General features: G+C 48.8%; 1 protein-coding gene across 1 annotated transcript in view; it reads left to right on the forward strand.

Moving 5' to 3' along the window:
* The window catches only part of Nav1 (neuron navigator 1), a 248,768-nt gene that overhangs the window by 55,858 nt on the left and 167,167 nt on the right, over positions 1-25,743 (forward strand). The window contains exons 2-3 of the mRNA XM_050147599.1: positions 19,247-19,986; positions 24,647-24,750. Coding sequence (XP_050003556.1) covers positions 19,280-19,986; positions 24,647-24,750 — 811 coding nt within the window. The 5' untranslated portion in view covers positions 19,247-19,279. The remainder of the gene's footprint in view (positions 1-19,246; positions 19,987-24,646; positions 24,751-25,743) is intronic.

The raw sequence follows: 25,743 nt of genomic DNA on the forward strand, positions 1-25,743 counted from the left end.
CCATGCCAGGGGTGGGGGAGAGGGAGTGTGTGTGTCATAAGCAAGGGAGGATACTAAGTGGTTAAGCCCTGGATGCATCACTAGGGACAGTCTGAGGAGGAAAGAAACAGCACTTTATTTGGAAACAATTCTGCTGAGATGCAGAGTGTCTCAATGTCTCTTTCCGGCTGTTTGCTGTGAGGTGCATGTTGCATGCTCAAAATAGGGGCTGAGTTTTAAAGATGCAGGCCAAGTTCTGGGCCCGGATCCAAAGGAGCAGCTCAGGCCTGATGATCCACCCTTAGGGGAAGGGTCCTAAGCAATTGTCTGTTCTCTGTCCCCTCATTCATTAGAACTCTGGGACAGCCCTTTATCAAAGCCTCTGTACTTGGAATGACCCCTGAACAGGAAGACACCCAGGCTGGGGCAGAGGAGGGTTCCCACAGAGACAGTCCCCAGGTGGGGGCAGCCAGTGAGTCTCCTTGCTGGTTTCGCCTCTGAGACAGACTTTCTGCTTATTCCTGCCATCAGTTCCAAGCCTAGAGTGGACAATAAAACCAGTGTTTTCTGCTTTTTCCCTAAAGCATGGTGAAGCAGGCCTAGTTTTTTTTTAAATTAAATTTTTATTTTGCATGCAGGTGCACATGCACTGTGGTGTGCACATTCACTGTGGTGTGTGTGTACACTGTGGTGTGCACATACACTGTGGTGTGCAGGTGGAGGTCAGAGGACAACTTGCAGAGAAGTCTGTTCTCTCCTTTCACTATGTGAATTCTGGGAATCCAACTCAAATTGGTGACAAGTGCCTTTACTCACTGTAGTTGGATTTTTCTTTGGGCTTCCAGCTCACAAATAATGACAGAGAAACTTATTACTAATTATAAAATCTTGGCCTTAGCTTAGGTTTGTTCCTTTCTAGTTCTTATGACTTAAATTAATCCATATTTTTAATCGACATATTTTTTAATCTTTCCACCAAGCTCATCACCTCATCTCCATACTGCGCATCCTGCTTCCGCTAAGCCTGGCTGGCAACTCCGTCTTTCTTCTTTCCAGAGTCCTCTCTCTACCCGGATGCCCCCTATTCTCTCCTGCCTAGCTACTGACCATTCAGCTCCTCATTACACCAATCACCGCGAGACACCTTCATACGGTGTAAGCAAATAGTCTCACAACGACCCACTGAGCCATCTCATTGGTTCAGGATTCAGTTTTCAAAAGGAATTGTGAATTTTAGAAGGTAGAGGCAAGCCAAATACAGTGGGGGTTCCTGGAAGAAGAAATGGATATTGAAGGAAAAGCCCGTGAGCTCCAAAGGAAGCTTGTAGAGTAATTAGTAGGAACACGCCAGTGTTGATCTCCTGGTGTTGACAATGCTCCATGGTTGTGTGAAGCTTGAATGTGGGGGAAGGGTAGAGGGGAGGGGAGGGGGAGGGCTTTATCTTTTTATTGAGAAAATAAACAAGAGCAAGCGCTGGAAAGAAGTCAGAGAAAAGGGGACACTTACATCCTGCTGGGGAGAACGTTAAACCAGAACAATCAGAACAGAAATTAGTATTGAGGTTTCTCTAAACAAAGCAGCAACAGCCAAAAAAATGTAGCTCATGATCCAGCTCTACCACTCCAAGTCAGCAGACCAGAGATCTGCAATCAGTGTTTGTGATAGTGTTATTACAATAGCTAAGCTATGGAGCCCACCCAGATGTCCCTCAACAGAGTAATGGATAAGAAAAAGTGGGGCTGGGGGAGGCTGGAGAGACAGCTCAGTGGTTAAGAGCACTGACTGCTCTTCCAAAGGACTCAGGTTCACCTCCCAGCACCCACATGGCAGCTCACAACCGTCTGTAGCTCCAGTTCCAGGGGATCAGATGCCCTCATAAGGCATACATGAAGGTAAACAGCCAATGCATATGAAATAAAAATATATAAATTATAAAAAGAGAAGGGTGGTTAATAGTCACAATGGAACTTTATTCAGCCCTAAAGAACAAAGTGTGTCATCTTTCAGGAAAATGGATGCACCTGGAAATCGTCACATTAAGCAAATTAAATCAGATTCGAAAAGCCCAATATCACATTTGTGGGCCTAAGATTGTATAGAGATCTATAGGACCTTGTATACATATGTGACATAGAAACAGAACCAAAGCTGTCTGGGAGAAGCAAAGGGACTAGCAGGAGGGAAGAAGGGGACAGAAAGGGGGTATGTGGAAGGACGTGGCCAGAGTGCATTGTATCATTACTTATAATTACATCATATTATACATTATCATTACCGTGAATTCAAGGTTAGCCTGATCTACAAAGCGAGTTCCAGGACAGCCAGGGCTACACAGAGAAAACCTGTTTTTGGGGAAAAAATTGCAAAGAAAAGGTAGAGGGAGTGGAGAAAATGGCAAGGAGAAGTCAGATGGCGCGAGAGTCACAAGGAGGAGTACGTGCTTAGGCCTGCGACCCCCTCATCTAGGAACACAGGCATGCGACCCGTCGTCCCGGAGCACAAAGAGCTCTCCTTAGCTGCAACATTTAAGACTGAGTTCACCCAGGACTCCCATCCTCCACACTTGCCAGATTTCCGAGCTGAGATCTGGCTCCTGAGACGTTCATCTCCCCCACTGACTCCTTAAACCTGCTTTTCTCTTTCCCTTCCCAAGCTCTCAGCTTCTGGTCAGAGATGACAGATTAAAGCAGCAGTGGTCACCTAGGCCATCCCAGGGGAGACATAGTGTTTCAGTAAAATCTAACATAGAGAGTCTGATGTGTGTCCCAGCATTCACACGTTGAAACCATATCTCAGCACGCGTGTTGACACCGTACCTCAGCACACACGTTGACACATACCCCAGCACACACGTTGACCTGTACCCGGGCGCACACATTGACACCGTACCTCAGCATACCTGTTGACACCATACCACGGCACCCACGTTGACACTGTACCTCAGCATACCCATTGACCCCATACCTCAGCACAATGATATTGAGTGATCAGGCCTCAGGAAAAGTGATTAAGTCCTTCAGGGCAAAGTCCCCTTTTTACAAAAGAGGCCTCCGAGAGACCCTCAAATGTCCTATATGTGAGGGCACAGCAAGGGGGTCCTTTGAACCAGAAGGTGGCCCCTTACCAGACAGTGAATCTAATAACTGGATCTTGAGTTTCCAGTCTTCCAGAATACAATCTGTACGTGTGTTCATAAATTACCCCGTCTATAAAATTTTGTTATAGCATTCGGAATGGATTAGATGAAGAGCCAACATTTAGGACAGGTGAACCTGAAGTATGGCTTAGCCAGTAAAAAGAACATGCATGTAAGCCTGACCACTGAGTCAACCCCCAGAACCCACAGTGGTAAGGGAACTGACTCCTGAAAGTGGTGTTCTGGTCTCCATATATGCACCATGGCATGGATGCTCATGTATGAGTATATACACACACACTCATATATACACATATTCACACATACACACATATACACACGTGTGCACACAGACATACATACACATACATTTACACATATACACACATGCATACATACACGTGCACATACATACATCATACATACACATATACACATATTCACACATATACACACATGCATGCACATATACATCTATACATAAATACACATATATTTACACATATACATACATACACATGCACATACACACATCACACATATATATGCACACACGTGCATGCACACACACATATACACATATCATACACACGAAAATTAAATAAAATAAAAAGCTTAAATGTGAAGGTAGTTAAAACAGAGGAGCCCTCAGCATCCATTCGCACGCTCAGCGAGCCCTTGGGAGGCTTCCTACCCCCGGCCCAGCTCAAGTAACCCACTCCCTCCTCTCTGGTGCCCTCAAGATGGGTTGCTCATGAATGCTTCCCTCCCCCATTCCTTCACTTACCCACCCGAGTGAATGGCTGTGGAAAAACCCACCGTCTATTCAAGATGAGTACCAAACCAGGTGGTTCCAAGACACATTCACCGTCAGGGCTGCCTTCTGCCATCGTCCTAAGTCTCTCTTGTCGCTGCAGTTCTAAGAGCGTTCCTTCATGTCTCTTCCTAGGACAGGAGAGAAAGAATTAGGTACCTGTCCACCTAGAGTAACCCCAAGACTAACAAGACCCTTCTCTAAATTTTGTTCTGTCTTGTTTACCTAGTCCTTTAGCCTTGCTGTGAGAAGGCCAGGCCTGGTGAGCACCCAGAGAGCTGCTGGGGGCTGGGGATGCTACAATGGGTCAGGCTCGGAAGCAACAGCCTACCAGCTCTTGCTCACATTCATCTTGGCTTCCCTGGTTCCACCAGTCTCCACTCTCAACCATCCCACTCCTGGCAACAAGCTGGGCTCTGGCTAAGCAGAAATGGCAGCAGCACTCCTCTGGTGTCTTCTTGGCATTATTGGGGAAGCTGGCTTTGAAACCACAGAGGTGTTTCAAGTACCGGGGGAGAGAGCTCAGGAAGCCGTGGAGACAGCGAGACAGCTGAATTAAACAGCATCTGTCTGTGTGAGTCATTGCTCCCCTGCCTGCCACCATAGTCCTTGCATGAACCTTGAGCTAGTGAGACACCTCAGCCCACTAAGTCTCTCCTAGAAGCAGAATCAGAGTACTTAGCTGAGAATTGCTGCAAGAAAGGATTCCCTGAACTTCATGGGCCCCGAGGCACTACATAAAGTTTCTTGAGAGGGTATCCAATAGTTGCCACAGTTGGTCTCACCCTTCTTAAACAGCTTCTCCTGAGACCTGTGGCCCTCTCTTCGTGGCTGACCTCATGTCGTTCCAACATGACATGGTGTCTTCAGTAATCAGCACAGCTGCCTTCTCTCACTGCCTTATTTTGCCTCCGGTGACAAACTTCGTTGGTTTGACAAAATTAGTTGGCTAGAAAACTACAATGGAAGCCCTGTCTTTGCCAACCACATGCCTGGGTTCCATCTCTCCTGGTTTTCTCCATGGTGACAAAGAATTGAGGAAGGTTGAAAACGTCCCCATCTGGATTAAGTTTACCCCAAAGGCCAGCCAGGCAGAGGGGCAAATGGGAGTGTGCCTACAGATCATGGGCTCTCATAGTCTCTCCATGGTACCCAGCAGGCACTGGGGCATTCCCATCAATGTACTTGAATGGGCTCCTCCTCGTTGATGTGAGGGAGACTGTCATCCATACCGCTCAATAGATGAGCTGTTGGCTTCCATTCATAGGCTGCTTGGGTGTCATAAACAGTGGGTTCATGAATCTGGATGGCAGTCAGGTCTTTGGGCGTCTGAAGAGTCTTTGGGTTTTAATAATTTAGGGCTTTTCATGACAATGAGACACATCTGCTCCTGGCAGCACCAATCTACTTCAAAAGGAAGATGGGCATCGAAGAGGATCCTTATGGAGTTGGTTAGCCATTTGGGCAAGAAACTGCTCTTGCATGGACTGATGCATAAACTGGACACAAAGAACCAGCAGAGAGAGGACTGCTGAACTTGCCTAAAGGTGAGATGAACTTTCGGGGTTCCTGCTTCATGAAAGAGTCTGCAAGACATTCTGCAGGACACAGCAGAAAGTGACTGAACTGTCTTTGGAATTTCCTGCTTCATGGAGGTGTCTGCTAGATACTATGAGCCTTTAGGCCGAAGATGATGCCCCAACGGTACAGAGGAACTTTGGGTGACTGTCCAGGCAGCGAGATGTCTCTGTCATTTATTTCTTATTTGGCTTGGTAATATTATATCCTTCTGGAGTCTTTGATGGAGTTGAAGAATGAATAGATAGTTATAGTTTTCCTTAGTTATGATAAAAGATAAAATAGATATATTGTAACTGTAATTCTTGCTTGATAACAGTTTTGCTATATGTAATTTTACTATGTTAAAAGGAAAGTCTTTTTTGTTTAAACAGAAAAAGGGGAAATGATGTGGGAGTGATTTCTTATTAATAAAGAAACTGCCTAGGCCCCTTGATAGGCCAACCCTTAGGTGGGTGGAGTAAACAGAACAGAATGCTGGGAGAAAGAAGTTTAGTCGAGGAATTGCCATGATTCTCTTACTCCAGGCAGACGCAGGTTAAGATCTTCCCTGGTAAGCCACCTCGTGGGCTACACAGATTATTAAAAATGGGTTAGAGCAATATGTAAGAGATTAAGATAACAACATGGGTTGGCTGTAATTGCGAAAGGCCAACAATAACTCAGACTCCCACATACCAGAGTCCATCACTCTTTCTCACTCTGCAACAACCCTATGAGATGCACATTGCTATTCCCCTTTTGCTTTGGTTTTATCTTCTGACAGGGTCACACTATATAGACCAAGCTAGCCTTGAACTTATGATTGCCCTGTCTCAATCACGGGAGTGCTGAGATTACAGGTACATGTCACCACACCCAGATGCTAGTCCCATTTTATGGACAAGAAAAGTGAATGTCAAAGAGGTTATCCCTCTTGATTGGGTCACACATTGAGGAAGAGATACAGTGTGCTCTTTCCACTACAGTATGAAGTCTTCTCATAGGATTTCTCAGCTCTTATATTTAAGGACTTCAAAATTTTTGTGTTTTTTTTCCTCTATCATCCTGCTACAACATAAACACAGCTATGAAAATACACTGACGCTTGTTTGTTTTGCAGTTGTTTCTACAAGAGCATTTTAGCAAATACACAAATAGTGACCCAGCCCCAGGGAGGTCACAGGCTCTCTCTTCTTGCTTCTGTATTTGTGTTCTCTTCTTTCTGGCCCTGTCTTCTGCTTCTCTCCTATGCCTTTGTGTTCCCCCAGGGTGTTTCTCTGTTTTCCCACCTTCCCTCATCATCTTTTCTGCTCCTTTAGGCCTTGGCAGCCAATCCTGTACCTTTAGCATCTCGTTGCCAAGCAACAGACTTTCTACCTGCCCCATTGTGTTAGCATCTCCATGGCAACAAATATTGCCAAAAAGGAAGGGAGGGGAGAGTTATGTGGGTTGCAAGAGGACCCTGTATTTTAGGACATTTGTGCGGTTTTGCCAGCCGTAAAATGCTCACTCTCGGGGTTCCCAGAGGACATCACAGTTTGCTTAAACCTAAACCTTCTAGATGGCTTGTCAAGAAACATAGTGTAAGTCAGGAGAGATAGTCTTCAGCTTAGGGATGTTCATGTGTAGTGCAGGGTTGAGAGCCATGAGCACTTTTTGCATGGACAGATGGAGCAGGGCCGTGTGGCCACCTCTTTGTGAGACAGTTCTGACAACCTAGACAAGACAGGGCTTCTCAATGAGGTTAGTGAGACAGGTAGTGAAGAGTTTTTCCGCAGGGCGCAGGGAGGCTGCATGTGAAATGGTCTTGCTCAGAATGCAGCATTGAGGAAAGGCTAAGAAGTAAAGGATGGGGAAGAGCATAAGATTCTGGCCACATGGGCTCCCACCAGAGATCTGGGGCACGTGGCATGTAGGAGCCCTGACAATTCACGGTCTGTCCTTAGGCACTGGACGGCCTCCCTTCCTTCAGAGATCTGGGGGGATCCTACTGGGAAAAGGAGGAAGAGGAGGTGGGAAAGAGATGGTGGTAGCACGAACTCCCAGCGCTTATGCTGGAGTGCAGCAGGGACGTTAGCTCTAAGTCCACAGACTCGGAGGGATGTCCTGAAAGATGTCCTTCTGGTGTTCGGCTGGGAAGGGGAAGCTGAAGCCATCTTATGAAGAACATCAAGGGAAGGCGGGCAAGCCTGAGCTGGTCAGACCACCTGCCACCCCTTCCCGTGTGGAGGGCGACCAGCCCGGACTCTTTGGAACGCACATAACCTCATATGATAAAACTTTCTCGTGGACAGAACAGGCTGCTCTATCTGTACTTACTGTTCAGGATAGAGCGTGTGGACAGCTGTCCATCTCAGGATCTAGCACTCATGGGGACTGCGATGACACCTAACCACCCCATTTCACTGGCATTTTCCTCAGTGGTACCGCACTGCACCACTGCACGGCTTTCCCAAGGCCACAGGTTATCACACCCCTGGCCCTGGGCATTCCAGGGAAAGGAACATCTCTGTCTCTCTCAGCTCCAAGCAGGCGATGAGAAAGACGCAGTCTCATTATTTAATGCTCTTTGTGCTTTGAAGGTTCTCAGCTCTAAAACAGAGCATTGCAGATTGTTTTTGTTTGATTGATTGATTGTTTCTGAGACAGGGTCTCTCTGAGTGGTCCTAGCTGCCTTGGCACTCGCTTTGTAGATCAGGCTGACCTTGAACTCTTAGAGCGCTGTCTGCTTCTGCCTCTCAAGTGCTAGGTTAAAGGCACGAGCCATCATTCTCAGATAGTCCAGGTTCTCAGTCTAGTGGGAAGGAGAGCAGATAGGGTCTTCTCCCTCGCAGGGGTGGAGGCGCACCCCTACATCTTCTCCAGCTGTGCTCTCCTACCTCTTTGGCCTGTTCATGCTCTTGTATGCAAGGCCAGGCTCCCAGTGGGTGACGCCCTCCTGCTGAACAAGGCAGTTTAGATGCTAGATGCTCGCCACTGAGAGTGAGTCAGACTCTCCAGACACTGTTGCGGAAGGAGTTGGCTGATCTTTTCGGAACAGCAGTCTGCAATTTGTAACTGAAAGGCTTTTCAGGACTCTCTCCTCCTGGACCCAGCCAGTCTCCTTCTAAGAACGAAGCCTGAGGAAAAGATTGGAAGCACAAGCAGAACCGCCCTTGATTCCCGTGCACAGGAGGCAGAAGCAGGCAGGTCTCTAAGTCTGACTTCAGCCTGGTTTACAAAGTGAATTCCTGGACCGCCAAAGCTACACAGAGAAATCCTGTCTCGAAAATCTGACGGAAAGAAAGAAAAAAGAAAAAAAAAACGCAATTGGGGAAAACTGGAAACACCATACGTGGGCAGCAGTGGTGGAGGGGTTTACGGGATTCAGGCAATACATTCCCATAACGGTTCATGATCCAATAAATATGCTTAGAATGACATTTGGAGACTTAAAGTAAAAGGCAAAGGTGCTTAGCTCACAGTAAAGAAATGTACACTTTTAACTATAGTACAGCCACAGTTTTATAGTGTATGTGTGTTTTGGGAGTTTGTTTTTTCTAATATATGTTGTGATTTTTTTAAGAGTATTAACTACCCTTTGGGATTTTTTAAGAAAAGGTAAATTTTATTTTTATATGTATGCATATTTGTCAGGTGTGTGCCAGTGTCTGCAGAGGCCAGAAGAGGGCATTGGATCCCCGGGAGCAGACATTGCTAATCTGGGTGCTGGGGCATAGTACTCCGAGCCTCTGGAAGAGCAGCAGGTACTCTTGCTCCGAACCAGCCAGTCATCTCTCCAGCTCTAATAGTAGTAATTTTATAGTACTCCTTATGTGTTCCTACACTTTGCCCATTTCATCTTCGCAGTTCAGTGATGTTTGTCGTCCTTGTTATCTAGAAGCAAGCAAAGCTTGAGAGGCTGAGCATCTTTCCCAAAGCCACACACCTCACAGACACAGTCAGATCCTCCACACACCTCACGGACACAGTCAGATCCTCCACACACCTCACGGACACAGTCAGATCCTCCTCACACCTCACGGACACAGTCAGATCCTCCACACACCTCACAGACACAGTCATCCACACACCTCACAGACACAGTCAGATCCTCCACACACCTCACAGACACAGTCATACACACCTCACAGACACAGTCAGATCCTCCACACACCTCACGGACACAGATCCTCCACACACCTCAGGGACATAGTCAGATTCTCCAAACACCCTGAAAAACAGAACAAACAAACAAGCAAGCAAATTCATGAAAAGCTAATACTGTCATTCAGTGTGCGGGGAGGGCAGGTGTGTGGTACTCATCCGCCTGACTTGTATCTGGTCCGAGCATGTAAATCCCAGCGGTGGAGACTCTCCACTCAGCTTATCAGGTAGCCTGCTCAAACCTTCTATCAGACCTTGCAAGTGGACGCCGTGCTGATCTGAAACCTCATGCACACTTCCAGGGTGCTGAGGCCCAGAGTATTGCAGGCAAAAACCCAGCCCAGTGTAGGGGAGGATAGGTGGAGATGGTGGGAATCCACCCCCCTCCAGAAAAGCAGCTTAGAGCTTGAGCATTCCAGAATCCTAAAGAGCTCTCTCCTACCCTACCATCAAGGAACCTCCCTTCCCCTGGCCCAGCCCTGTGCCGTAAGCTTTGCTGAACGATACACCTCCATCTGCCCAGCTGGAAAACTCATCTGTGAGTGATGCTGGAAACCTTGTGTTGGGGGAGAAAAATCATAATAAGTTGAACGTGGGAAGATTGAGCCGATCAGTCCTAAAGAGACCTGTCGTCTGGCTGGCTGCCAGGGTCTCTGCTCTCTCTGTCTTCGTGGAACTCCCCACCCTCAAGGCTCCACACACAGCTGCTCCCCCCATTTCCCCCCCCCCCCAGCAGCCCAGCAGCCCAGTCCGAGTCAATCTGCCTTGTACCTAAGCTGTCCCTGAAGAAACCAGACCCCCAGAAACTGGTTCTCAGAACCTAGACATGTGCGTCCGGTGGCTTCAAACTCTATAATCTTCATCACAGAAGCCAAACACAATGGCAAGGTGTTTGGCATTGGAGGTCGTAAAGCAGGAACATTCTGGATTCCAGGAAAGTGCCTGGGAAGAGGGGGAGGAGAAGAGGATGGGGAGCAGGCAGGGAGAGTGGCTTCTCTGCCAAACTATATAGTAGGAAACTGTGGGCGGGTCCCAGGCTTCCCAGGTCCATCCCAACTGCCCCAAGAGACACTTATAGCAGACCTCCAGCCCCCTGTGATTTGTGGGACAGTTTTAAACCATTGATTTTCATTAGCACTAAATCATTCCTCTGGGCTAATTGAAAAGGAATCAAAGACACTGCTTTGAGTGCAGCCGCTGGATGGAGCAAATCAGAGAGATATACCAGATATGCTGACAGCAGGAGTCTGCAGCCAGGAAGTCCTGCGGCCCCTCCCTGAAGTCCAAACTCCAGTTCTGTGTCTGAGGCCAGGAGCTGAGAGAAGCAGGCCCCCAGTATGAGGAACTAGAAAGTGCATTCTGTTTTTTAGCTAGCGGGGTAGAAGTGAGATGCGTAGAACTTCTAGCCTAGGGGAATGGGGTGACTGGTTCTGAGATCTAGGAGGAAGGTAGTGGCTGCTGATTCTGTGTGGTGTTTGAGATCTCAGCGTGCCCTGTCTTTGGCAGCCTGGGTGTAGATGGAACAGCTCATGGTCAGGGAACAGTTAGGGGATGCTGCTTGGGGAAGTAGGTGACGGGCATTCCAAATCTGGGTTTTGCTGCATTCAGAAGCCTCTGTTGGGGATCAGTAGGCCTGGACTAGAGGCAGGGGCTGGACCCCTGCCTGGCGATTTACTCGAGTTATGTTGGGAGTACCTGAGATTCCCTCAGGACCCCATCTTTCCTTTATAAGCATGTCATCATCTGGTTAGAAAGGAGGCCATGTCAGCCTGCAGGATCAGGGAATTCCTAAGAGCTGGCAGAAGCCTGGGGCTCAGAGGGGACATGGGAAGGAAATGATGGATCCCATTGCCTTTGAACAATCCTAATCCCTGTTCTGAGCCGGGAGCCAGCCAGGCGGGCGCTGGGGTACTGAGCCCACACTGCTCCCATGCCAAATTGTAGCCATTTCCTCTGCTTCCTGCCAATCCTCTGCCCACTCAGATACCCACTAGCTGTCTGCCCTTGTCTTCTCTCCACAGTGCGCCTAGGGTGATTCCCCTTTCTGCCAAGGACCTGGCAGCTGAATTGCGGGGGTGATGCCCCCAACATCTCTGTTCTAAGGCTGGCAGAGGATAGATGCTGGACCTAACAAATGTCTCTTGAGGCTCTGTCTTCAATTCCAAAAGCCCCTTCACAATTCCAGATCTGAGAGAGACTGAGGTCTAGCATAGGCAGGAGTCTGAGTGGTCACACCAGGCTCTTCTGTCATTTCTCACTGTGACTTGGGATGAGCTCCTTCCTTGCAGGCAGGGGATGCTATTGTTGCCTCTCTATCTTGCCCCGGGTAGCACACATGTACTGTACCAGGTCCATAACTCTGTTCTCCAGGGAAAGCCTGATGCATGCTGCAAGATGTGGAAGGGCAGGGGACAGTGTAGTGGTGAGGGAGCTGGGAGGTGTGGCAAAGCACTTGCCACATAAACGTAATGACTTGAGATCAGTTCCCAGGGTATTTGTGTAAAAAGCTAGGGACTTGTTGGCATGTATAAATCCATCGCTGAAAAGGTAGGGACAGGAGGATTCTTAGAACTTTCCGACTAGACAGTCTATCTGAATAAGCACTGGGTCAAACAAACAAAAACAAGGTTAAATTGCATTTGTAAACAAGTTTTTTAAAAATTTAAATGATGTATATGTTAAAGAACGTGTAAGGTTGAAAAATATGTTTGTGTGTATGTGTGTGCATGAGAGTATGTGACTGTGTATGTGTATTCATGTGTGTGGGTGTGGTTTGCCTGTGTGTATTTGGTCAGAGTATAAGTGTGTATATCTTGGGGATGAGGTGCATATCTCTGTGTTTAGGTACAGGCATGTGTGTTTCATCTATGGAACATATAAATGTCAGAAATATGCTGATCACGAGACATGAGATCAAGGTATTAACAGGTTCACTGTCTGGTAAGGGCCCGCCTCTCTTCACTGGGTCTTCTGGGCTTTCATATGACAGAAGGACAACATCCTTAAGTCACTTTGAAGAGAATACTAATCCCATCTATAAGGACTCTGCCTTGACATAGTCACCTCCCAAGGGCCTGGCCTTTGAATGCTATCCTTGGAGATTTATCTCAGCATGTGGATTTTGGGAAAACAAAACTGTTTAGACCATGGAAGTATGTGTCTGTGTGCACAGTGTCCAAAGGCTGGAGTAGCAGAGTCACCTTTACACTATGGCATCGAAGGACGTGGCTGTCTATTCTCTGTGAAGGTTCAGCCCCTGGGGAGCCAGACTGGGGTTCCAGCCAGAGGAAAAGCCTCAGTTGGGGCTTAGTTATGGGAAGTAACCATCAGGGTTACAAAGGCAAAAGAGACCCCATGGCAGATGAAGTAAGATGGCGTGGAAAGAAACGCACATGGCCTAAGATTTCCCTCTGTGGCATCTGGCTCCTTGCAGGTCATCCAAGTCAGCCTCCTGGCCCAGATGTTGCCCCTAGGCTATCTTCCTATAGTGAAAGCCTCACCTTCAGGAGTGTTCCCACAACTTTGCACCCTCTTTTAATGCATTTTTATTTTCTGTGTTTGAGTGTTTCGTTTATATGTATGTTTGTGTAGCATGTGCATAGCTGATGCCCTCAGAGGTCAGATAAGTGTTTCAGATCCCCTGGAACTGGAGATAGAGACATTTGTGAACTGCCATGTGGGCGCTGAGAATTGTGGGTGCTGGGAATAGAACCTGGGTCCTTTGAAAGAGCAACTGGTGGAGCCCACTGTGGAGAATATTAACTTTACTATTTTAAAATTATGTGTATATATGTATTCCATATATGGGTAGGTGCACTCAAGTGCACACCCACTGAGTCCAGAAGATGGCATCAGATGCCCTGTAGCTGAAGTTCCAGGCAATTGTAAACTGCCTGGTGTAGATGTTGGGTCCTCTGAAAGAACAGAGTGTTTTGTTTTCTTTTTAATTATTGTTAGTTATGTCTAGGTATCTGAGGAGGTTGGAGGGATGTCAGATCCCCTGGAATTAGAGTTGCAGGTTGTTGTGAGCTGCCTGGTGTGGGTGGTGGGAATCAAACTCAGGCTCTCTTCAAGAACATGTACGTGCTCTTAACCACTGGCCCATCTCTCCTCCCGAGCAGTATGCTTTTCACTACTGAGCCTTCTCAGCAGCCCTATGCTGTGGCTTTAAACATATGAAAACTCAGCTGGCTGTCTGGCTTTGTGCATCCACTCCACCCCAGTCCTGCATAGATCAGGTGACCCAATGATACTCAGATGAAAATGAAGTTTAGGTTAGAAATGAAGCATTCTGAGCAGTGCTTTGCTTGTCTTTGACTGAAGTGGCTGCATGGATGCTAATGGCAGAGAGGGTGGATGCTAATGACAGAGAGGGCGGTCAATGCTGAGCCCAGGACATAGCTCACTAACAAACAGCACTCCTGTATCCTTCCTCTCCTAACTCCCCCATCTGTACACTTAATGCTTATAAGGCGAGCGCTCATCGTTAGCACCCAAGAAGTGCGCTGCTCTGGACTGCCTCTAGACCTCAGCAGGACGCATCAGTGTCCATATCTGCATGACAGTATGAGGGAAGGAGGAAGATGAAGATGTGGTAAATTCAGGTGATCCTGGCTCCAGGTCTGCATCTCTGTGCTCCGTAGACTGCTCCAGGCCAACAATGGCTGTTTTCCTCCATCCCTTTTCTATATTTTTCTTTTCTCTCCCTTTTTTCTTTATTCTCCTCCGTCCTTTTTTTTTTTTTAATTTCAACATAACATATCCATCCTCATCATACTGTGGTTAAGATGGCTGACTTTATGGAGTAAGCATCTTAACTGCTTCCCCAAAGATCTGTGGCGGCCTCTTTAACTGGCAGCTGCAAGAGGAGCTGTCCTATCAGCACCACGACCAGATCCCGCCCACCCTGCCATGACTGCGGGCTGCTGCTCAAGGGCAGATCCGACAGAGGAAAGCTAGTCCAGAACTAGCGATCTGGAGAGTTCTCCAGCCTCATAATGGACCACCTTCCTCCCCAAACACCCTGCCTAGGCTCTGCAGAATGGAGGGAGCTAGCGCTTGGGCTCTCACCACCTTCTAAGCTTGAGTAAAATATTTATAGACCCAAAATACTTCTTGGCTCCGGGATTTGCAGAGCATTAAGCCAGTTAGCTGGCATTTGTCCTGATGGGGCCTGGGGCCAGAGTGAAGAGATGGGATGGGGGCTGGAAGGGAGGCTTGTTCCAGCTATGTGGTGGGAAGCTGCAGTGGGCTAGCGGCAAACAGAGGCTTGGGATCTGGGCTCTGTAGGTGTCTCCTAGGTTCTGCCATCTGTAGCCGTGTGATCCTGAGCAAGAGCCTTAGCCTACCTGGGTTTTGTAGTCTGTGCCTCTGAAGCAGGGATGATGGTGACACCAACGGGTAGGACAATTGCAAGTTACTGCAGTAGAATGGTTAGACTGGTGTCAGGCATGCAGCCCAGAAAGGCAACTAAAAGGAGTTTAGTTTAAAAATAAAATATAAGGGGCTCGAAAGATGCTGGTGAACTAAAAGCACTTCCTGATCTTGTAAAGGACTCACGCCAGGCAGCCACAACCGCTTGTAACTCCAGCTCCAGTGGATCCTCTGTCCTCTGTAGGCACCCACGCAAGGGTTTTAAAATTAAATCTTTAAATACGTGTTTGTGGTACCAGGGTGAGTGTGTGAGAGCAGGTAGTTGGAGTATAGACACTAAGGGGATAGGGTGGGTTGATCAAGTGCAAGTTTTTGATGAGTGTGCTGTACATCACGCTGGGATCCAGGGGCTGCTCCACCCGAGGCCACCAGCCTCTTGTCTGAACTGAAAAATATCAGGCCATCCCACTTGTCATCTGAATTTGGTTCCTTTCCTCCCTGAAGGAGGGACAGATGTTCTAACATAGTTTTTATCACTGCTATGTTCCTGTTACTATACTGAGTGTCTTATTTTATTCCTTCATTTGATCTTTCTGAAAGCCCATGACCAGATTTTGCAGGTGAGAGAAATTTTTCAGGCTTAGAAAACTTTCCTGAAGCCACATAGTGAGAAGTGATGAACCTTTCAGACTGGCCTTCCGCTTACCATGACACCACATGTTTTCCCAACTGGTCAGTCTCTTTCTCCTTCCTCTGGTAGACGGTTGAGTGGAATCATATCCAGTATGGGTGTAATGAATCTTCCTCTGTCCCACCAGCCAGCTCCCAAATAACACGGAGACTTATTATTAATTATGAAAGCTCAGCTGTCCACTAGTTCTTATAACTCCAATCAACCTGCTTTTATTAATCTGTGTTTTACCATGTGGCTTTTTACCTTTTCTTCTATATGTCTGACTCCCTCTATGTCTGTCTCATTGGCATCTCCTCCACACTTAGACTGTCTACTCCTACTTCCTCTCTCTGCCCAGAAGTCCCGCCTATACTTCCAACCACCCAAGGCAAACAGAATGAGGGGGACAGAGAGTATAAGATATAAGAGATGTTGGGGGGAAGAAGAGCTCCCCACCCAGTGGTGCCTATGACCGATTTTCTCCTGCCCTGGTCTCCAACCTATGGACTTGATCTCCTTCCCCGGCTCCATCTCTGAGAGGCTCAGAACAGCATGACAGCAAGGGAGAGACCATCATGGCACAAGGGGTGTTGGGGCTGAGGCTGGGTACATGGTAAGTTTAGCCTGCCGATCCGCAGGGCTCACCCCCTCTCTCGTACACCTTGGCACAACTCACTTAACCGCAGCATCACCTTCCTATCCCATGAAAGGGGGAATGGTAAGACTTGCCTTCTCAGGTTGTTGTGAGGATTTGAAATGTCTCACTAAGAGAGACTGCTCCTAGGTACACAGGGAACGGCTTGGGAAGAGCAGATGTGCAAGTTCACCTTAAAGTGGCCAGAGATGCTCACTTAGATGCAAACTAGGAATGCCCCTCGGTGACCCCTCTGCCACAAGCTAGAATAGTGTGCTGCCTGGTGCGTGACCCTCCATCACTCTAAGGCTCCACCTGGGACAATGGCTGTCACCTCCTAAGCAGCATCTTGCTTCCAGTCTCCTAGAGGGCAACCTTCTGAGGAGGAAGGGCAAGCAACTGCAATGGAGAGGCAGGGCGGGGCCCCAGCAACCTACCATGGTATGGTTTTAAAAGTCCTCTCCCATCATGCTCTTTAAAAAATGATGATCTAGGGAAAGCAGCAGTGAGTGGGTATACTCCATTAGCAAGGGAGCTAGAAGCAGCCTTGGCCTTCAGACTGCGAGAACTGGAAAGCCAGCCAGCCCTAGCCAGAGGGCGTGGGGACATCTGAGGCCAAGAAGTCCAGACTAGGTCCTACAGAGCTAGGAGCTGGCGGTTCCTGGCAGAGCAGGTAGGTGGGCTGCTATGGGTCTTTGGGTCAGGGCACAGCACCCTGGAGACACTCGATCAATCAGGCTGAACCAAGATGCAATTTGTAAATTCTCTTAAAGACGAAGTTTCCAGAAGGGGTGGTTTGAGTGGACTGATTGGGTTTGGTCCCCACGTTGGATTTGGATTGGGATTAAGGATGGGAGCAGAAATAGGCCTTTGCAGCAGCTTACCAAGGAGGCTAGAGCATAGAAATGCCGAAGTCTTGAGCGTGGGTAGGACAGATCAGTAGTCTAAAGCCTTTGCCGCAATTGGGCCTGCTTGTCAGCTCCAGTGCTCAGAGTCCAGCGCAGCTCAGTGTTCTAGGCCAAGGTCAGCCCCCTGAGCCCACATAAACCTCCAGGCTAGGGCTCGGAACCAAAGCTGACAGACAGAGCTGACCACTATGCGGGGCGGGGGGGGGGTGCTGGGCGGAAGGCCAATGACAGGCTATATCCTCCCTCTACCCCACTGAGGCCATAGGCTGTCTAGCAGGGTGCTCTCTTCTTGTTGAAGAACTCATGATTTGCACCTCAGTCTTATCGCGCCTTTGGTTTTTCAGGCATGGAGAGGCATGAACTTTTCCAAGTCCTAGCAGGTACAGGCAGTACTTGCTTGCGTTCCTCTCAGATATCTTTGTGGGAGGACTCCTCGGTCCTTTCATGCTGGGACTGAAGACAGAGCAGGACACTGTGCACCCCGAGCAGGCCAGGGGTGACTCACTCCCTCAGTCCCACCAGGCAGGAGGGCTAGGAGTGCACAGCAGAGAAACCAGGAGTCAGCTGAGCCTTGGGTGTGGTCCTCCATGCAGCGACCCTGGAGGGGCAGAAGAGAGCTCATTGTGGTCTCTGAATGCACATGGCTTGGCTAGCTACCTCTAATGGAGCAAGTAGAGGGTACCTTAGGTCATCCAGTAATGTTATCAGGCCACTGAAGTATAAACTGGAGGAAGGGGAGAGGACATGGCTTCTCTTTCTTGTCATCTGTTGGGAGAACGCCTGTATGTTCTCACAGCCTCCAAGTTGCTTATACAGACCCACCCTGGCTGGAGCATCTATCTTGGCTTCTCACAGACTAGTCCACAGCTGGTCTCGGGCCCCAGCTCAAAGGTCAGGGAGAGGTCACCAATGGCATAAACATCCCTGACTCTGCTGCTGGCTTCTTTTTTTTTTGTTTTATTTTATTTTTATTCATTTATTCTTATTTTGTTGCATTTTTCGAGACAGGGTTTCTCTGTGTGACAGCATTAACTGCCCTGGAACTCGCTCTGCAGAACTCACAGAGATCTGCCTGCCTCTGCCTCCCGAGTGCTGCTGGGATTAAAGGTGTGCGCCACCACGGGCTCCTTTATTATTTCTGCCTTTGATGTGGTGCTTAGAAAGTTTTTTTTCCCCATAACAAAATCATGGACATGTTCGTGTCTGTATTCTGTAAATACTTATGTTTTGATTTTTAAAGACTTGACTCTTAAATTGATCCAGATTTAATTACATGTGCCTTTGTAACAGCTACAGATTCTCTTTGAATAATTCTCTTCACTCATTAACATGGCAGAACTGGGGAACTGGGGTGGGAGAGGGAGGCTGAGATCTGGAAGGGAGATGGGATAATGAATGGATTGAGGTGGAAGAAAAGGGAAGACACACTGGTGACTGACGGTATTTGACCTTCAGTGAGATCCTCGGTTTCTGAAGTTAGATGAGGGGGAGAGGAAGTGGCAAAGAACAGTCTTGAGGATGCAGGATACAGGTGGGGAACGAGCAGAGAGGACCCATGGCCAGGTGCTCAAATCCCCTGTGGTTGTAGGATTAGAAAAAGACCATAAGAGGTCATCAACTAGGAGGGTAAGAGAATGGGAGGAGCCTGGGCCTCACGGAGACAAGTTTCTGGATCGGAAGAACTGTAGTCTGCATGTCATTGGTTCCAATGGCATGTAGGAGGATATTACATTTCCCTCGGGAGGTATCTAAAGGACTTAGGGTACCCCGAAAGTCCTGATCCCCTAGCATCTGTGAGGTGAGTCTGTCTCCATCACTGGAGAGGAGCAGAGTCAAGGAAAGTCAAACAAAACTCACACGCACAGAGCATGTTCTTGCAGGCTTTTCGTGCATAGGCTTACCTGTTTGTCCAGATTCGGGCAGGAAGCCCACAGCTATCTGTCAATGCCAGCACCATCCTTATGCACCAGGGACAGGGACGTGAGGCTTTACCTGACATTCTCCTATTCTCCATCTCTGCAGGGTCCTAGTACAGCCCAAACCCTGTCGCTGACGATGCAGGGGATGGCTAACGTGAATTCTGCCAGCCGCTCACACTACGCCTCTTCCATCCCTGTGCCTCGAGCTTCCTCACAGACCAGGATTCACACCCCAGGCGCTTCTCCCCAGCTGCGGCCTCGGCAGGCTGACTTGGCCCTGAGCCCCCAGCGTGCTACCTCCCCAAGACGGGGCAAGACTGCAGTCTCTTCCAGAAACTCTTCGCCCAAGGCCTACAGAGGAAGAGGCACCCCCAGGGCTGCAGGGCCAGCCAAGGAGTTGGCTGAGAGTGTAGAAAGCCTCCCCAGCTCCCCTTGGAGCAGCCCCAGGATAACCCACAAAACAGCCTTCTCCAGTCAGGCGGGATCCAGAAGAACTGGGGAGACACAAAGCACCCAGAGGAAGAAGACCCAGGAAGGGATCTCTGCTCTCCAGTCCAGGGGAAGGAGCCCACCCCAGACAAGCTGTTATGGAGAAACTCAAATTCCAGGACCTCCTGAAGGTCGAATGCTCCCTACCTGCCAGGGAAAAGAACAAAGAGACAAAACCTACAAACGCCCTATGTCTCTGGAGCCTGATGAAGGGGCAGCTTCTGGGACTTCCTCTCCAGTCTGCAGCCCCGTGCACAGCGTTAGGCCCTCTCCTACTCCTGGGGTCATTAGCTTTTCCTCTGCCCACCAGCAGAGCCAGCCAATCACAGCCACAGTGGCCCCCTTTCAGTACAGGTGAGCTGGGGTGTGGAGAGAGAAAGAGGAACGAGGGTGCTGAGACCAAGGGGCAAACTCACTGAGAACAGAAGCTTTGGTGACAAATGGCTGGTGGAGACTACAGGGCCAAAAGCTAGGAAAGGGGATGGCTAGAAACTTGGGTGTGCAAGACAGACCTATAATCTTAAATCCTCTGCTTTTTCTCAACTCTGGACCTTGACAACAGAGACTCATGAGGGTGTCCCTAACATGGCCATTTCACACACTTGGAAATGATGAAACTATATTAGCGTATTAAAGATGTCTAAGCACCCGATACACAGGCAGGAGGGTCAGCGGGTGCTCTCGGCTTGCCAAATTTGTGCAGGCCCTTTGCCACCACTGTGTGTTAGACAAACTGTTGTCTTGAGCTCCGAGTCTTCAGTCGCTTGAGCAAAGCCTCAACTGCTTCTCCGTGCTGTTTTCATAGCGTTTCTGTGTCTGTCTGTCCATCTCTATTTCTCTCGCTGCTTGCACCGCTTGTCGCACGGCCTTGTGCCTGTTTATGTGCATGGTGTATTGGCAGTCAGTAATACTTCTTAAATCGCTACGTAGGTGTTGTTGTCATTGGCAGTGGCCGTGTGCCCACAGCAGTGTGGCCAACATGCCAGCCTCTCTAGCTTTCAGACATGGCAAGTCGAGTACGTGGAATAACATTTAGCCAACTACGCCTTTTAAGTAAAAATAACTCTTTACTAATATGACCACATTGAGTAAACTAAATTTTAATTACTAATCATTATGTAGGTTAGAAATGCCCGAATGCAGCCAGGTGGTGGTGGCACGTGCCTTTAATCCCAACACTCGGGAGATAGAAGCAAGCAGATCTCTGAGTTTGAGGCCAGCCTTGACTACAAGAGCTAGTTCCAGGAGAGGCTCCAAAGCTACAGAGAAACCCTGTTTCAAAATAAATAAAGAAAGAAAAAGAAATGCCTGAGTGCAAACTAAACCCTTTCCTGGCCGTACTCACTTCCTGAGTTTCCCCCACTCCCATGCGAATATAGGAAGTAGCTGCCAGTTTGCATTTTGGAGTATATAAAAGCCCGTGCATCAGCCCCTGGGTACTGGGGACCTCTGAGATAGATATCAGAGCAGCTGGAGGCCAGGGCCCTATGAGTATCATCCTTCACTAGAGATCAACTCATGTGCATATAGATCTCTAAACAATTGTGTGCAACTTTATATCACAGGAATAAGTGTTGGGGTCTGGACAAGGAAGTTAATATCCGCTATACTCTGCTTGTGGTCAGGCCTCACTTGCAGTGCTACATTCAGTTATGAGCACCAGGTTTTAAAAGGACATCGGCATGCCAAAACACATTTAGAAAAGGGCCGGCAGATTGGCGAGGAGTCCCACAAAGGTGTTTAAAGAATAATTAGAGGAAGCAAAGAAGTTAGTTTGCTTTGGAATGAGAAGGTGCAGGATGGTCTGTGAGCTGTTCTCAAATATGGGAAAGGCTGTCATGTTGTAAGATGAATTAGTTTGCTTGGGGCAGCTCCAAAGAGCTGACTCAGTGGCATGGTGGCTAGGAATTCGCTCAAGACAGATTTGAGGCAGGATAGGAAGAACTTTCCAACAGCGAGAAAGGCTGACAATAAGGCAGGGAGTTTCATTACTGCGAGATCCCAGCAGATTCCACAACCCAGGAGTCCTTAGCCAGGTGAGCCCTTTGACCGAACTGTTCCTCCCAACTCAGTGCACAGATTGGCGGTCACATCTGTCCCTTTTCTTTCTCCCCTGAGAGTCTGAAGCTAAAGCTGAACCAAGAAGCATAGATGTGGAAGGTGTTCCTTGTTTGTTTCCCCTTTGCTGGGGTTCGAACCCACAGCCACCTGAATGCTCGGGAAGGACTCTACTCCTGAGCCACACTCGAGCCCCAGCCTTCTTTGGAATGGCCTTTTCCCTAACAGCTAAATGCCTCCCAGGCGACTATGACTTGCTTTTCCTACCTGATTCCCTTCATTTTGAATTCATTCTTTGGGAAAAAGTGTCAAGGTATTAAGTAGTCTCAGGTTTTATATTATCCACCCCACAAGTCCCCTGGTATATTTACAGTCTGGCGTTTTTCAAAGAGGTCGGAATATTTCCCTCTGAACATTTTAACGCAACTTAAACAGAGCGGTGTTTCCAGTACTCAGCATACCTTGACTGCATGCTTGCATTTTAAACAGAAATGGGATTGTTGCACCTCGGGGAAGCGGTGTCCTCACTGCCCACCCTTAGACCTTGCACTTCCCAGGCCATCAATGGTGGTTGGAGGATGGGTCACAGCAGGAGTAAGATTTGGATGGAGGATACCCCGGCATGCTGTAGGCAGATGGGCTGGATCTCTGCACACCCTGCACGGCCGAGAGCTGCTGCCATGGACAAGCTCTGCCAAGAGCTTGGCTAGGCCACTCATCTAAGCTCTACAGCCAAGGAGGTGCCATCTGTTCCCTAGAATCCATAGACATCCTGTTTTCGTGGAAATCTACGCACCACCCCCAACACCTTGGGCTGTTGTAAAACCTCAGGTGTATTCAAAAGCAGAAGTTAATGGGTTTCCTCCTCCTGTCTCCAGCCTGGTTTGGGGAACAAATCCATTACCGATCTTTCACTTTGCCCCAACCTCCCAGCCAAATCTTTTCAAAATCTTGGGTGTGGTCAACCCAGTGACACTCAACGGCCCGCCACCTCCCACCTCCTCTTAATGCCCTTCCTTCTTGGACCCCAGAAGGCAGAATGTCCCTCTGGCCAATCCAGTTTCTGGACTCACACGTCCAATTCCATCACCACTTTCTCCCTACTCCCGGTATGTTTCTGTAAAAGTGCCGATGTGCCTGCATCGTCATCGAACCTCTCCCCTGCTACCAAGCACTGTCGTCCGCCGATCATGCATGCCTTCCATCCGAGGGCCAGTCTTGCAGCAGACTTTAGTTAAGGAGGGATGGCTGGCTAAAGGTGTCAGGAGAGTGCAGACACTGAGGTCACCACTGTGGTTTTCCTCATCTCTCTGGTTCAGCCTCTCTCTGACTTCTGGCCTAAGTTGCCCTGTCCTTTTGGGCTGAACAGTGAGACAAACCCTGGCATATATAGGGATTAGAGGCAGGTACAGACTCATGTGCAGAGCCAACTAATAGCAGAGAGGCAAAGGCCACCTTCCTTCATGCTCCTGGGTTTGGGAATCCTGGTACGGACAGATGGCTCATTCTTACCTGTCGTCGTGACACAATGCCGCAGTAGACTTGTGACAGTAAACCAGTTCCAGAGCTGGTCAGCACCTGTCTCCTCCAAGTCAGACACTGCTTATATATAATACTATCAGCGAAAGCTTTCAAATATTATATAGAATTCCCTCACCTCAGTAAGCTGTCCCATTATTTTCACAACAATATGTTGCCTGTCCATTCTGGTTTTTTTTTTCCAGGAAAACAACTGTTTCATTTCCCCCTGTCCCCTGACTGTTGTACACTTGAATAAGATGAGTGTCCCCATTGTATCAACACCTCCCAGGGGCCAGCAGAACGAGATCGCCTGCGTTCTCAGTTTACTCCCACCCTGCCTTGTACCCAGCAACCATCTGAGGGTGGCAGGCATACAACACCTCAGTGCTGCCTGGATGGCTCAGAGAAAGGCAGCAATAGCCACAAACCCCTACTGTAAACACAGTAAGGAACTTCAGCCTGGCCCTTCAGAGGTCATCACTCCTGGTCCTGATGAAAACCAGGCCCAGAGAGGGGAAGACGCTTGCTTAGGTTACACAGTGAGCTCATGGCAGAGACAGATTCAGAGTCCCAGACGTAGAGGTATTGGAAAAAGTGAAAACCTAAAAGACAAATTACAGCAGCGCTAGAGACTCCCAGGGTCCCCTGGCCCAGCCTGTCAATTTCCCCTCTTGTCTGCACAGCCCTCCCTTCCCCCTCCTGCCAAGCTGCCAAAGGGTCCATTTAGCTGGTGACATTGGGCGGGGATATGGGGATAGGCGGGACTGCTCTGAGCCCAGGGTAATTGCGTGTAAGGAGAGCTCCCACAGCCTTTGTTCCTCGAGCAATTGTACGGTTGGGGCTGAGTTCTGAGGTCTGTACACTTGGTAGCCAGTGTCCAGAGACCTCACCCTTTCTTCCTGTTGGCACCATGGATCTAGCATGGGCTTGTCCTCCTGGGAGTCATTGTGACTCAGGCTGAGGTACCTAATGTGCTTGAGGTGAGCAGTTCCACAGAGGCCAAATGCCCTCTGAGTACCAGGAGTCAGTGGCTTCAAGGTCAGAGACAGCCCTTCCCTGCGGGTATGCTTTCTGCTGCGCAAACATGAGCATCCTAAGGGCAAGAATCACAGCAGGGCAGAGGAACCCGGGCCTGAGATGCGGGGGGGGTATCTTTCTGTTCTGGGAACGATGTATGCTGCTGGGCAACAAAGGGCAACAGATGTTGAACATTTCAGTGCCCTCGGGGACTCCTTCCTGGCCCAGCTCTGCTGCTTGCTGGAGTGTCCGCATGTACACATGTCCCCAGGAGGGGTTGGCCCAGAGAGCTTAGAGCACGGTAGATGAGAGGACCCAAGATAAGAAAGGGTTTGCCTAGCCCAAGCTCAGAAAGGGTTTGCCTAGCCCACAGAAGGGCTTTGAAGACATGAGTTACCTTTCTTTCTCGGCCCCACAGGTTGCAGACGGACCAGGAGCCTGGCCCCGTTCCTCAGGAAAGCTGGACCCTTGATGGATACACCAGCCCCACTAGGAGAACTGAGGACAGCTTGTCCTGCATGGGTAAGTACCCTGCCTGGGGAAGACTCCCTGCACAGGGCCCATCGCTGTCTGGACTCTCCTTCTCTCCAAGGGATGGAAGTAGCCTGGGCCTAGGGACCTGCTTCTTTTCTATTGTTTTGTGACAGGACCTCACTAAGGACTCCAAGCTGTCATTTTCCAGTGCTGGGTGATGCCACCACATCCATCTTGGATCTATCTCTTTAAAAAAATGTTTATTTTAGTCCATTTTTTTGAAGCAGAGTTCTACTGTGTCACCCTAGCTGGACTGGAGCTTGCTATGAAGATCAGGTTAGCACCAAGCCAGCCTTTTAGTTTTCAAAAATTAGGGGTGTGTGTGTGTGTGTATACAGGTGTCGGGGCACATGTGGAGGTCAGAGGACAACTTGTAAGAATTGGTCCTCTCCTTCCATCATATGAGCTCCAGGACTGATCTCATTTGGTCTGGAACTCATAGGCCTTTGATATCAAAGGCCTTGATAACAAGTGCCTTTACCTGCAGAGCCATCTCCCTGGCCCTCAGGTCTGTCTCATGACAATGAGATCTAACTAACCTGTGAACTGCCCTGAGAATTTCTTCCATGCTTGACTCAACTCAAGGTAAAGCTGTCAAGTCCAAGAGTACCTCAGGGTCAGGTTAGGAAGGTGGCCATGAGGGGCCACTGTCACGTGTGTCCAGTGCTCAGATTGTGAGAATCTCTGGGTGTGTCACAGGGAGATCACAATAGAAAGGTAACGAGCCGGGAGAGTGACAGCCAGGTTGTGGTGAATCCCAAGTTCAATGCAAAGGTGCTGGGAGCCCGGATGGCAGTCCATAACTACCTGCCCAGCTTCCGGACCCCTGCTTCACGCCCAGGAACACTCTTAATAATAAGCCACTCCCACACCTGTCTCCTTCCCCAGGTCACCCTGCAGTCACAGTGTCACCCAGAGCACATATGCTGCTAACAAACCCAAAGACCCCAGACTGACCGAGCAGACCCTAGAATTCAAATT

Source organism: Alexandromys fortis, unplaced genomic scaffold (genome assembly GCF_014885135.2).
Source record: "Alexandromys fortis isolate MF-2015 unplaced genomic scaffold, M_Fortis_MF-2015_v1.1 scaffold_58, whole genome shotgun sequence".
Classification (NCBI taxonomy): Eukaryota; Metazoa; Chordata; class Mammalia; order Rodentia; family Cricetidae; genus Alexandromys; species Alexandromys fortis.